The sequence below is a fragment of the Homalodisca vitripennis genome, chromosome 5, assembly GCF_021130785.1.
Source record: "Homalodisca vitripennis isolate AUS2020 chromosome 5, UT_GWSS_2.1, whole genome shotgun sequence".
NCBI classification, from domain to species: Eukaryota; Metazoa; Arthropoda; class Insecta; order Hemiptera; family Cicadellidae; genus Homalodisca; species Homalodisca vitripennis.
In genome coordinates, this window is record NC_060211.1 from 180,642,459 (window position 1) to 180,657,760 (window position 15,302).

The following is a 15,302-nucleotide window of genomic DNA, read 5'->3' on the forward strand; positions in this document are numbered from 1 at the left end:
AAAAAAAAAAAAAAAAAAAAAAAAAAAAAAAAACAGAGTTCTATAGTATTATGTGAACTAAGAAAAGAACCAGATAAATTTCATGTGGCATGTCATATATACATAAAACAATGGACTATGTGAATAACAGAATTAAAAGTATACTAAACTAAATGTAAATATCCCATACTTGAGTTCAAAGGCACTGATCTTGGATATAATTTTATTCTATCTTTAAACATTAAAGTAATTTTCTTATTTCATACCATTTGGTATTTTTATTGTGTAGTAAATTTAGCTCCTTTAATAAAATTTCTTTTAGAACAATCATAGAAAAGGTAAAAACATTTGTGCTCCACAATTTCTGGTAAAATTTTAAATTTATAACTAAACAAATTAATTCAATTCAACACTTTTCGTGGTTTGCTTGGTTTTAACTTCGGAAAAAAGAATTTAATTAATATTAACATAAGTAGTTGTCAGTCCTTACTTTGTTTCATCCTGAAACTATACATGTTTATGTCAAAAATTCACTTTTATTTTTTTGGTAACTTTTAATGTATAAAGTTATTAACCAAACGGAAAATATCAAGTCTGCTATTCATACTTTATTAGCAACAGTTGACTAGCTTCTGTTGTTTATTTTAACTTCAAGTACTATAGACTTTTAAATTGTATACGTGTTTTAATTTCTGACAATTTTACTTGTTAATTTGACAAACTGTAGGATGGAATCCCCACTATTCCCACATTAAAATATATAGTAATTATAATGATACAACGGCAGTTAGAAATAATCACCTAACAGTTTTCCCAAAATTTACTATACACAACGCTCTGTCCAATATTGAGTTACCAAAGTTATTGGGCAGAAGCTATTGGATCTCGTAGAAGGTACAAGAGTAGGCAGGTCCTACTACCGGAACCTACTTAGTAGTGCAGTAAGCTTAGGTTCATACTGCGGGAACTAGGAGTCCTTTATACTCTCTTTTAATTTAATCTAACATTCTGATCACGCTATTATTACTTGTTACACCTAGTACGTCCTTAAACTATTTGGTTTACTCTAAAAATGTTTAAAACTTAAAATTAGTTTATAAAAAGATATATATTGCTTTTTGTAATAAATAAATATTAATATTTATATATATATATATGTGTGTATATATGTGTACATTAATTAGACTTCTCGGTATAAATATCCTTTAATATTTCGGCATTTGCCATTTTCAAAAAGGTATAATACAAAGTAATACAGCAAACAAACAAAATTAACATACGTAAATACAAATTTGCATAAATAAATACACATTTTTAAACATGTGATTTAACAGCTAAGAGAAACATCATAAAAATTTAGAAAACATTCAGAAAAAAAACAAGAATTTTTTTCTGAATTTATGTGAAAACAGAGCACATACGAAAATATTGCAGAAAGATAGTACTTACATCTAAATAGTAATAGTAACTTGATTTTCTCATAAAGATAATGTAACAGGAATGGCGAAAATGGAATTCAAAATATCACAATTAGTGTATTTCACAAGTATAATGACACAATTAATCTACATATTGCTCCCATAAACCATAAAAATATTTCTTACAATAAACCTTTATAGAATGTAAGAAGTCTTTTACAAATCACAATGATACTTCACAATTAAATCCAAATTACGAAAAAAAAAACAGACTGCATGATTATCAGTAAGAGTATTAAATGAAGTGATGATAGAAACACAATCAACTGTCCTGAGAGAGTAGAATACAAAATAGATATAACATTTTATCAACATATAAATTTGATGTTATAAATAACCAGAGAACAAATGTTCATACATCAGTATTTTCATACAGAATATTAAAATATTTATGTAAACAAATCTTACATAATATTCATGATCTTACACTATAACAAGTTTTGGAAAAAGAAAAAATACATTTTAAAGTACAATAGTTTTTATGAGCACAACGTTTCAAAACATCTATGAAATTTCTTTCAATTAAGTAGATATTTGGAATACTGAGATATAAAAGTAATGTAGAATAAATATTCTCAAACAGAAAACACAAATATTACTGTAACCACTTCTACAAATACCTAGTATCACAGCAATGATATGCCCCCACCAGAAAGAAGATTAAACTGTTTATAATGACTTGTTATGAGACAACAGCACAAGGAGGCACGTAACCACCGAAGCCATTCTCCAGTTCCTTGGCGACAGCGATACACAGATGATCGTTGTAAGGAGTGGCAACAACCTGTACAGACATGTTGGTTATAAGTAATATGAGACAACAGCACAAGGAGGCACGTAACCACCGAAGCCATTCTCCAGTTCCTTGGCGACAGCGATACACAGATGATCGTTGTAAGGAGTGGCAACAACCTGTACAGACATGTTGGTTATAAGTAATATGAGACAACCGCACAAGGAGGCACGTAACCACCGAAGCCATTCTCCAGTTCCTTGGCGACAGCGATACACAGATGATCGTTGTAAGGAGTGGCAACAACCTGTACAGACATGTTGGTTATAAGTAATATGAGACAACCGCACAAGGAGGCACGTAACCACCGAAGCCATTCTCCAGTTCCTTGGCGACAGCGATACACAGATGATCGTTGTAAGGAGTGGCAACAACCTGTACAGACATGTTGGTTATAAGTAATATGAGACAACAGCACAAGGAGGCACGTAACCACCGAAGCCATTCTCCAGTTCCTTGGCGACAGCGATACACAGATGATCGTTGTAAGGAGTGGCAACAACCTGTACAGACATATTGGTTATAAGTAATATGAGACAACAGCACAAGGAGGCACGTAACCACCGAAGCCATTCTCCAGTTCCTTGGCGACAGCGATACACAGATGATCGTTGTAAGGAGTGGCAACAACCTGTACAGACATGTTGGTTATAAGTAATATGAGACAACAGCACAAGGAGGCACGTAACCACCGAAGCCATTCTCCAGTTCCTTGGCGACAGCGATACACAGATGATCGTTGTAAGGAGTGGCAACAACCTGTACAGACATGTTGGTTATAAGTAATATGAGACAACAGCACAAGGAGGCACGTAACCACCGAAGCCATTCTCCAGTTCCTTGGCGACAGCGATACACAGATGATCGTTGTAAGGAGTGGCAACAACCTGTACAGACATGTTGGTTATAAGTAATATGAGACAACAGCACAAGGAGGCACGTAACCACCGAAGCCATTCTCCAGTTCCTTGGCGACAGCGATACACAGATGATCGTTGTAAGGAGTGGCAACAACCTGTACAGACATATTGGTTATAAGTAATATGAGACAACCGCACAAGGAGGCACGTAACCACCGAAGCCATTCTCCAGTTCCTTGGCGACAGCGATACACAGATGATCGTTGTAAGGAGTGGCAACAACCTGTACAGACATGTTGGTTATAAGTAATATGAGACAACAGCACAAGGAGGCACGTAACCACCGAAGCCATTCTCCAGTTCCTTGGCGACAGCGATACACAGATGATCGTTGTAAGGAGTGGTCACAACCTGTACAGACATGTTGGTTATAAGTAATATGAGACAACAGCACAAGGAGGCACGTAACCACCGAAGCCATTCTCCAGTTCCTTGGCGACAGCGATACACAGATGATCGTTGTAAGGAGTGGCAACAACCTGTACAGACATATTGATTATAAGTAATATGAGACAACCGCACAAGGAGGCACGTAACAATCAAACCATTCTCCAGTTCCTGGGCGACAGCGATACACAGGTGATCGTTACATGGAGTACCAACAACCTGTACAGACATGTCAGTTATAAGTAATATGAGACAACAGCACAAGGAGGCACGTAACAATCAAACCATTCTCCAGTTCCTTGGCGACAGCGATACACAGATGATCGTTGTAAGGAGTGGCAACAACCTGTACAGACATGTCAGTTATAAGTAATATGAGACAACAGCACAAGGAGGCACGTAACCACCGAAGCCATTCTCCAGTTCCTTGGCGACAGCGATACACAGATGATCGTTGTATGGAGTGGCAACAACCTGTACAGACATGTCAGTTATAAGTAATATGAGACAACAGCACAAGGAGGCACGTAACCACCGAAGCCATTCTCCAGTTCCTTGGCGACAGCGATACACAGATGATCGTTGTATGGAGTGGCAACAACCTGTACAGACATGTCAGTTATAAGTAATATGAGACAACAGCACAAGGAGGCACGTAACCACCGAAGCCATTCTCCAGTTCCTTGGCGACAGCGATACACAGATGATCGTTGTACGGAGTGGCAACAACCTGTACAGACATGTCAGTTATAAGTAATATGAGACAACAGCACAAGGAGGCACGTAACCACCGAAGCCATTCTCCAGTTCCTTGGCGACAGCGATACACAGATGATCGTTGTACGGAGGAGTGGCAACAACCTGTACAGACATGTCAGTTATAAGTAATATGAGACAACAGCACAAGGAGGCACATAACCACCGAAGCCATTCTCCAGTTCCTTGGCGACAGCGATACACAGATGATCGTTGTATGGAGTGGCAACAACCTGTACAGACATGTCAGTTATAAGTAATATGAGACAACAGCACAAGGAGGCACATAACAATCAAAGCCATTCTCCAGTTCCTTGGCGACAGCGATACACAGATGATCGTTGTATGGAGTGGCAACAACCTGTACAGACATGTCAGTTATAAGTAATATGAGACAATAGCACAAGTAGACACAATAACCTCCAGTTCCTGTGTGATGGCGATACACAGGTGATCGTTGTATGGAGCAACAACCTGTGCTGACATGTCAGTTATACGTAATATTAGACAATAGCACAAGTAGACACATAACCTCCTGCTCCTGTGTGATGGCGATAACCAGGTGATCGTTGTATGGAGTACCAACAACCTGTGCTGACATGTCAGTTATACGTACTATTAGACAATAGCACAAGTAGACACATAACCTCCTGCTCCTGTGTGATGGCGATAACCAGGTGATCGTTGTATGGAGCAACAACCCGCATAACCCGCACATGTCGTTTATAAGTACTACGAAACGATAGCGCAAGAAGACATCGTTTAATCAATGTCCTTAGATGTTGGATTTTTTATCTATTTGTTTTAAAAAAATTGGTATTAACCCTTTGAGTGCCACGGTGACGAAATTTCGTCACCAATGATAAATGCGAGAAATGCCACGGTGACGACTTTTCGCCACCAGTTGTATATGCGAGAAATGCCATGGTGACGAATCTTCGCCACCAATTATTTTAAGATCCTTTGTTTTATATTTTTCGGTATTTTTATGTTTCTACGTAATAAATTGTATTTCCAATAATATGCCTTTAATTTTCTGTGGTGTTGGAAAAAAAAATCCAATCCAGAAGAGAATCTAAAAAAAAAAAAACAATGGCCATCACAGCGCTGCCGACAGCTGACTAGCGTGGCAGACGACGAATGCAGAACCGCGTGCTAGTGTGTTGTTTCTTTTGAAACATTGTTGCTTGAATTCTAATAGCGTAATTATTACGTTTTGTGCTACAATCGTTTGAATTGTGGTGTAGTGTTTATTATTAGTGTGTAAACACATTAAGTAGTTTTCAAATGGCTGAATAATGGATCCTGAGAACCTTAGATCAAGTGAGGTGGACAGAGAACTTGATGGTGATGTATCTGATGGTAATTTTACTAACCTCAGAAGACGATCTTAGTGATTTATTTAGTGATGATAGTGATGCTGATCCATTGTATGAGCCACAAAAAAATGTACATAGAGGTCAATCCTCAGAGAGTGACTTTGATGTTTCTAGACCTAGGCCTAGTACGTCAGGAACACAGGTTAGGCCTAGACCTAACGTAAGTAGAATCATTGATAGGAGTGTGTTATCCAGTTCCTCTGAATCGGGTGATGATGCCGACGGGCCTACAGACAATGATATTTGGCTTAGTATAAACGAAGAGAGCCGCAGTAACTTCACTCATGATTTTTCTTATGTTGAATCTCCAGGACCTAGACATTGCCCACCTGTTGACTCTAAGCCCATTGACTATTTTACACTATTTTTTACAGAAACACTTTTGACTATGTTTGTGGTTGAAACCAACAGGTATGCTAACCAGACAATTTCGTCTTTTGCAGACAATGACTCACCTGGTAGTCGTAGGCACAGCTGGATCCCCGTGAACATTTTGGAAATGAAGGCTTTATTGCTGCTGTTTTAAATATGGGCCTGATTAGGAAACCAAACTATCCCCCTCTTATTGGTCAACTAGTGACTCACAAGCAACTCCATGGTTTAGTAAGATGTTCACACGAAATAGATTTCAAATTTTGCTTAGTTTCTTTCACATTGTTGACAATGAAAAACTACCTAAAGCCAACCAACCAGGTTACGACCCCACTCAAAAGTTCAAACCCTTAATTGAGCACTGTAATAGGCTATTTAAATTCTTTTATACAGCCCCATGAACAGTTGTCAGTCGACGAATCTCTAATTGGGACGAAAAGTCAAACCGGAATCACACAATACCTCCCCAATAAGCACCACCATAGGTGGGGGGAATAAAGTTATGGGTGTTGTGTGACTCTGTATCTAATTACTGCATGAGCTTATTTTGCTATCAGGGTAAGAAGAACACATCTCCATCTGATGAGGTAAAAAAATATGGTCTTGGCTATTCGGTTGTCACTTCTCTTCTTCGTGCTTGTAATTATTTACAGAAAGGGTTTCATGTTTTTACAGACAATTTTTTTTTCTAGTATTCCGGCTGGTCAAAAAATTGTATGAGGAAAAAACCTTTTTTACTGGCACAGTAAGGAAGAATATAAAAAGGCTTGCCTGATGGAATCAAAGAAAAGTTTCAAGTTGGCCAGAAGAAGTACTACCATCAAGGAAACATAGTGACACTGCCTATAGACAACAAGCATCACAAAAAAAAACCAGTTGTTTTGCTGTCCTCAAAAGCTGAGATAAAAGATATTGTACATACCAAAAGGAGGCATGGCAGGGTAACAGTTGAAAAACAAACCATCCATCATACTAGATTACAATAAGCACATGGGTGGGATAGACACATTCGACATGATGCTCTATTCTTACCTTGACGAAAGACGAACAGTTAAGTATTGGAAAAAGGTTGTTTTTAATCTTTTTTGCAAGAATGGTAATAAATTCCTACATTATATATAGGGAAAATTGTGTCCAAAACAACAGGAAACCTCTTTCTAGATACCAGTATACTGTGCAAATCATTGAAAGTATTTCTGATGAATGGGTAATCACAGCAAGGTAAAACTGTAAACGTAGAGGGTGACAAAAGAAAAATTGGATTAGAAAAATTGCCCGGAAAAAAAGAAAAGACTTGTTTTGTATGTACAATGAGGGGGCCTGATTTCAAAACAGGAAAGGAAGAGGTCTAGAACAGTTTGCACAAAAACTGTGGGGAAGGCTGTCATGGCACCTGCTTCCCAAAGCACAAATGCAAGTGAAGTGAAGACAAAATGTTGTGAATAGTGTATATAAATAATTGTATATAAACATTTAGTGAAGATTTTTGAACTGAAATTTCATTCTTTCATTCTTGAGCATAAGAAATACTGTATGTGGTGAGTAAATTTTATAAGTTTTCTTTTAGACCACACACAAATGTATATGATGAGGTATGTGTGTATTTTTTCCAAACTGTTTTGGTCTAAAAAAAATTTTTTTTTTGTCCCGGTTTTGAACATAACACTATGAAATTTTGCACATTTTTTATTAGTAATATTCCCTTAGAAAAGAAAGTGTTTTCCATAGTAAAAATGTTTTTTTTTATTTGTAAAAACTGCAATAAAACTTTAAAAAAATGTTAAAAAAGAAAACTTTTTTGTTTTGTGTTAAAAAATATATATATATAAGAAATAAACTGTAAGAAAATTTACTAATAAAAGTATAGCCCAATTAAAACCAAGCATTTTGATCTACAGCATGATAAGTTTCTATGGAAATAATCCTGTTAAAAAAATGTTTTTACTAAGTTGCTACACAACTGGGATTTCCGGGTCTGGCATTTTTAGACATACCCCTGAATATAACATATGTTGCAAAAAGTTCCATAACTCAATATATGGTCTTGGCACTCAAAGGGTTAATTTAAATAACTGTTAAAATATTGAGGACATGCTACACTTAAAGTGGATCTACTCTTGAAAATAGAGTAAAATTATTTTTTTGAACAATGCCAAAAGTTAAAATGGCAGCTCGTAAATCATTATAATGTTTTAATGTTCTATGTAACATTTTATATATATTTCAAACTAAAACTAATGGGTTTTTATGCATTAAACTCACAAAAAACAAATTTTATTTTTGTGTTTAGTCATTTGAGGAACTTTTGCTTCCTATTTTAAATAACTGTTTACTAATTAAAAATTTGATAATTTCACATAAAGGGCTAGGAAACGTGATGTTTTAATGTTTTACGATTCTAAAGTTGAAACAGTTAAAATCATTACTGCAGGGCAGGGAGCTAATCTAATCTTCACTTACCACGCACGGGTAAAGCATTGGTATTGCTAATACAGGTGCACTTTCTATCATTTCTTTCCTCCCTTTTCCTTTCCTTATGCATAAATTTCTAGCATTGTGAAAAATACACAAAAAGGATAAACTTAAATGAACGCAAACTTAAAACTGAACCATGCATCAAGTGAACGATTTATTATCACCTGTAGGCCGAGAGGGAGGCCGTCCCGACTGAGGCCCAGCGGCACCTGAGTGGCAGGGAAGTGCAACACGTTGATGATGGCCCAGTAAGCGAAGTTGTACGGTCGGAAGAAAGGCACGTAATGATGATGAGCAGGGGTCGGATGACTCGGAAATATCAGAACCCCATCATCTCCCAATTCCTCCTGCAACAACATCATTTTACAACTCACCACAAAAAATTAAAATACAGAAAAAAAGAAGACGAAAATCTTAACTGATGCAGTGTTGTTACAATGTACAATGTTACAAATTTAATGACTGTGTTAAACAAATATAAACTTTAGACACAAAAAGCAAATAAAACATTAGCATCAGTAGACCAACACTAATGCTAATGAGAACTAATTAAATTCATTACGGAGTTAAGTAGTAAAACCACCAACAATAGTCAGCACATTAATTATCAAAGGAACTGTTTGAACATTCTCTTCCGTAGCTAAAGTAACCTGATTGTAGTAAGCAAATAAGTCGACTTATACTCACAATAAGCGCTTCACGCAGCTTAGTGGTTTCTTCTTCGGCCCACTTAGCCGGAACTGGCGGGAACACAGCCGTCTCCAACAGCTTCAACATTGCAGGAAGTGTGTGTTGTGACTGCCCCATCAACATCTTGGGTAACTCCATCAGCCACGAAACCTCATGCTGATAGAACATTATTTATACTACAACGAAATTTTAACTGGCAAAATTAAACAAAGATTCTAACAAATTAAACATTGCCGGAAGTGTGTGTGCTGTGACTTGCTCATCAACATCTTGGGTAACTCCATCATCCACAAAAACATCATGTTGATAGAATATTACTTTTACTACAATGAAATTGTAACTGGTGGAATTAAACAAAAATTCTAACAAATTAAACATTGCCGGAAGTGTGTGCTGTGACTTGCTCATCAACATAGAATAGAATAGAATAGAATAGAATAGAATAATGCTTTATTTCTGAACATCAAGTACAGAGAATGGTGTCAAGTATGTTGAGGTTAGACAATTCAATATTGGATGAATATACAATGTTATCATGTTCTTAAGTTAAGTCCACTGTCTTTGGTCTTGTCAAGAAAACTCTTCGATTGAGTAGACTGGATTATCTGTCAACCAAGAGCTCAATCTGTGTTTCAGCGCTTCGCCTGTCAGTAGCTTGAAGTCAGCAGGGAGATGGTTGTAGAGTTTAGCCCCGATGAATGATGGTTTTCTTTCATAAAGAGCTGTCCTATGTCTCGCAACGGGGATTCTTGATGAATGTCTAGTGTCATGAAAATGTAATCTTGTTTCTTTTGGGGAGTCCTAATTTATCAACATGGAGTATGACTGCCTGTATGTAAATTGAGATTACTGTTTTAATTTTGAGGTTTTTAAATTCTTCTCGGCAACTGTCTCGTGCTTTTAGGTTTGCTATGGATCTTATAGCTGACTTCTGGATGGTGAGTATACGATTTAAGTTGGTAGTTGATGTGCCACCCCATACTACTATACCATACCTCAAGTATGTCTCAAATAAAGCAAAGTATGCCATCTTTGCTGCTTCTAATGTTGCTGATGCATTTAATTCTTCTTATTACATAGAGAGAGGCAGAGTTGAGTTTCTTGCACAGGATGTCAACATGTGGGCCCCATGTCAAATTTGAGTCTAGAGTGAGACTCAAAAGGTCAGTTTGGTCTGCAAGGTCAATATCAGGAAGGGCCGGGATTTGTTCACCTCTTCTGCTGAAATTTGATCTGTTTTGTTTTAGAAGGGTTTTGCTACCAAGTTATTTGTAAGGCAGTAGTCGTATGTCATGTTTAGGGCAATGTATGCACTGATGCTGATGTCCTCTGGTGTGTCTCCTTTCAGTAAAAGGGTTGTGTCATCTGCGTAACATCACCACCGAACTGTAGTCCTTGATGTAATCAGGGAAGTCATTTGTCAAAAGTATAAAAAGTACAGGCCCAAGCACCGATCCTTGTGGTACTCCTCTTTCAATCGAACGTAACTTTGATTTTACTGTTCGAGTAACACCATTTTCCATGTAACTGAGCTCTACCAGTTGACTCCGTCCTCTGAGATAGCTTTCAAACCAGTGTTTAGCAGTTTCCTGGACCCCTAGTGCCTCTAACTTATCAAGAGATGATATCATGGCTAAGGCAGTCGAACGCTTTTGAGTAGTCAAGGAGAACAGCAGTGGTGTATTTGCCTTTGTCAATGTGATCAATAATAAATTCTACTAGGTCTGTTAAGGCTGTGGCTGTAGATCTACCCTTTAAAAAAACCATGTTGGCAGTTAGTGAGGAGGTCAAGTTGTGTCAAATGGTCTATGAGTCTCTTCAGGACGATTTTCTCAAAGATTTTGGAAAAGGTGGGAATTATTGAAATGGGGCGATAGTTACTGAGGTTGGTTGAGATTCCTTTCTTCAGTTTTGGGTACACTTTTGATACTTTGAGAGCCGAGGGGAAAATGCCGCTTTTGAAGGATTTGTTGATAACATCAACAAGAGGAGCAATGATTGTTTCAGCACAGTGTTTTACTAGCTTAGCAGAGATTTCATCTAGACCACTGGAGGTTTTATATTCTTCAGGGAGGAGATGATTTCTTCAACTTCCCTCACAGTTGTGTCTGTTAGAATAAGCTTTGTCTGTGTTAGCCTAGGCCTTAGGTGTTGTGACTCTAGTAGATGGTTGATTTAGGTTGCTAGCTGCTCTTAATGTGTCCTCTGCGATGTTTGAGAAATAGGTGTTGAGTTCTTCTACAATGTCTTCAGGTTTTTCTATGGTTTTCCCTTCAGTAAATTAATTTGATGAGTGGATTGTTCTTCTCCCTCTTTTTGTAGCCCTCTCAGAGTTCACTATCTCCCAAGCTGCTTTGGATTTATTGCTGGACTGCTGTATATGGTTTGCTGCACTCTCTTGCCTTAATTTCCTCAAGTCTTAGGTCATATTGCTTCTTTTTTACTAGCCATGGCAGATCTGTTTCTCTCTAGCCCTGTCAATTTCATACATACGAAGCAACTGAAGATAGTCCTGCTTTAGTTGGGTAATTTCTATGTCATTGTAGTTAACATAGGTTTTGCTTTTTCTCTGCCTAAGTTTCTTTAGTGGACATGCAGCATTTATTTCCATAAGTCATAGTATTTAGAAGATTGTTATAGGCTTCATCGGCTGATATCGTTGAGTAGACTTCGGTCCACATTTGTTGTGCAAGGCCAAGTTTAAGGTGGTTAAGTGTATTAACATTTATTTGTCTTCTGATTTGGGATGTCTGTCTTGGTTGCTCGGTGGTAATATCTAGCACACAAAGTTGTCCCTTGTGATCTGATAGACCTGTATCAAGTATGTGCACTTTGAGGCTCTCTATGGGGAAGTTTGTACAAACACAATCAATCGAGGAAGCTGAGTGATAAGTAATTCTAGTTGGCGGAAGGTTTAGTCTGTTAAAGTTATAAGCTGCTAGAGTCTCTTCAAATCTGTTTTTGGATTTGTGTACCTTTAAACAATCAATGTTTTATGTCACCTACCAGAACAACGCTACTTTTTATGTGGTTCAGTTTGCTCTAAAACTTGTGACAAAATTCTGAGTGCATCTTCTAAATTTGCTTGTGGGGGTCTGTACACTCCAATTATAGTAATGTTGGTTTTACTGATGTTTAGGGCTGCTACTGCTATTTCACATGTAAGTTCCTCACTAAGATCTCCCACACTCATAGATTCTGCCTCAATCACTGTGTCATCTTTTGTGAAAATAAACTACTCCTCCATATTTATGTTGTGTTCTGCAGAAATTTGTGACTAGCTTGTATCCAGGAATTATTGTATTCAACAATTCATTTCTGCTTTAGACCATGTTCTGTTAGTACTAATATGTTTGGAGAGGTGTCATGTAACATCTTGGGTAACTCCATCAGCCACAAAACCTCATGTTGATAGAATATTACTTTTACTACAATGAAATTGTAACTGGTGGAATTAAACAAAAATTCTAACAAATTAAACATTGCCGGAAGTGTGTGCTGTGACTTGCTCATCAACATCTTTTGGGTAACTCCATCAGCCACAAAACATCATGTTGATAGAATATTACTTTTACTACAATGAAATTGTAACTGGTGGAATTAAACAAAAATTCTAACAAATTAAACATTGCCGGAAGTGTGTGCTGTGACTGGCCCATCAACAATCTTGGGTAACTCCATCAGCCACAAAACTTCATGTTGATAGAATATTACTTTTACTACAAGGAAATTGTAACTGGTGGAATTAAACAAAAATTCTACTAACAAATTAAACATTGCCGGAAGTGTGTGCTGTGACTTGCTCATCAACATCTTGGGTAACTCCATCAGCCACAAAACATCATGTTGATAGAATATTACTTTTACTACAATGAAATTGTAACTGGTGGAATTAAACAAAAATTCTAACAAATTAAACATTGCCGGAAGTGTGTGCTGTGACTTGCTCATCAACATCTTGGGTAACTCCATCAGCCACAAAACCTCATGTTGATAGAATATTACTTTTACTACAATGAAATTGTAACTGGTGGAATTAAACAAAAATTCTAACAAATTAAACATTGCCGGAAGTGTGTGCTGTGACTTGCTCATCAACATCTTGGGTAACTCCATCAGCCACAAAACATCATGTTGATAGAATATTACTTTTACTACAATGAAATTGTAACTGGTGGAATTAAACAAAAATTCTAACAAATTAAACATTGCCGGAAGTGTGTGCTGTGACTTGCTCATCAACATCTTGGGTAACTCCATCAGCCACAAAACATCATGTTGATAGAATACTACTTTTACTACAATGAAATTGTAACTGGTGGAATTAAACAAAAATTCTAACAAATTAAACATTGCCGGAAGTGTGTGCTGTGACTTGCTCATCAACATCTTGGGTAACTCCATCAGCCACAAAACATCATGTTGATAGAATATTACTTTTACTACAATGAAATTGTAACTGGTGGAATTAAACAAAAATTCTAACAAATTAAACATTGCCGGAAGTGTGTGCTGTGACTTGCTCATCAACATCTTGGGTAACTCCATCAGCCACAAAACCTCATGTTGATAGAATATTACTTTTACTACAATGAAATTGTAACTGGTGGAATTAAACAAAAATTCTAACAAATTAAACATTGCCGGAAGTGTGTGCTGTGACTTGCTCATCAACATCTTGGGTAACTCCATCAGCCACAAAACCTCATGTTGATAGAATATTACTTTTACTACAATGAAATTGTAACTGGTGGAATTAAACAAAAATTCTAACAAATTAAACATTGCCGGAAGTGTGTGCTGTGACTTGCTCATCAACATCTTGGGTAACTCCATCAGCCACAAAACCTCATGTTGATAGAATATTACTTTTACTACAATGAAATTGTAACTGGTGGAATTAAACAAAAATTCTAACAAATTAAACATTGCCGGAAGTGTGTGCTGTGACTTGCTCATCAACATCTTGGGTAACTCCATCAGCCACAAAACCTCATGTTGATAGAATATTACTTTTACTACAATGAAATTGTAACTGGTGGAATTAAACAAAAATTCTAACAAATTAAACATTGCCGGAAATGTGTGCTGTGACTTGCTCATCAACATCTTGGGTAACTCATCACACAGAGAACAATTAAAATATTTATACTAAAATCCAAGATATACTAAATGTTCATATAGTTTTTTATTCTGCCACTTGGAAAGGGTGTATTTATCAGATGCATTAGAGGTTTGGCAATTAAATTAGAGCATTTCTTTAAAAGAAAAGGAGACACCTCATTCCAGTCAGCTTTTTTTGGATTTTATTTCTTTCTTCTTATTTACTATAGTTTGTTTCATGTTTTTGAAAAAAAAAAAATAATAATACTTTATAGGATTGGAATATGTCTCTAAACATGTTAAAATTAAGGAACATATCTACATGTAATAATTTGGGTACTGGTAGGATATTGTTTTTGACTCTTGAGTTGTATACACAACTTTGTCAATGCTCTTTGAAAAATGACAATAAATATTAGTTATTATTTATTTATTTTGATGTTTTAATTGTATAATATTTTAATATTTTTAACTTTCTAGATAGGTGCTAATATTATAGGTTATAGTTTTATTTACAATTTTACAGTCCATTTTAAATAGTTTGTAATAGGGATTGATCAGGATGTTGTTTAGTATCTAAGTTTATTTCCGTTGTATGATTTATGAAATTGTATTATTTATTATGTATGAAGATAGGTGGAAGAGAGAAATTCTTGGCAACTTTTGGTAAAAATGTTTATATGTTGGATTAATAATATTGCCTCCAGACTATACCACTTAGGTGTATATTTGACTTTGCTGATGCAATTTTGTAAGATGGCAATAAACATTTATTTATTTAAGGATCTATTAATACCAACTACCTCTTTTTCAGTTGTGAAATGAAAGCAATTCAATCTGTCATTGTTTTTGTTTCTGATTTAAAATATAAAACATTAGCCAAATGGTCATAAAGACCAGTTTCAACCAAATTACAAGAAGTTGGCTCAAAATTAGTAAAAGTGTTATCTACACAGTTTTCAGTAGATGG

The 15,302-nt window shown here is 36.2% G+C and overlaps 1 protein-coding gene across 4 annotated transcripts in view; it reads right to left on the bottom strand.

Moving 5' to 3' along the window:
- Nucleotides 1-1,023: 1,023 nt before the first annotated feature.
- Nucleotides 1,024-15,302, bottom strand: part of LOC124363257 (fatty-acid amide hydrolase 2-like) — a 43,270-nt gene continuing 28,991 nt past the window's right edge. Inside the window, exons 9-11 of one of the 4 annotated variants that reach the window (XM_046818463.1) lie at nt 9,227-9,385; nt 8,704-8,886; nt 1,024-3,649 (exon numbers count right to left, since the gene is read on the bottom strand). In XM_046818463.1, coding sequence (XP_046674419.1) covers nt 3,539-3,649; nt 8,704-8,886; nt 9,227-9,385 — 453 coding nt within the window. In that variant the 3' untranslated portion in view covers nt 1,024-3,538. Of the gene's footprint in view, nt 3,650-3,788; nt 3,904-4,161; nt 4,288-4,410; nt 4,547-8,703; nt 8,887-9,226; nt 9,386-15,302 lie in introns of those variants that run through there. The other 3 variants (XM_046818460.1, XM_046818462.1, XM_046818461.1) reach the window with 3 other exon arrangements.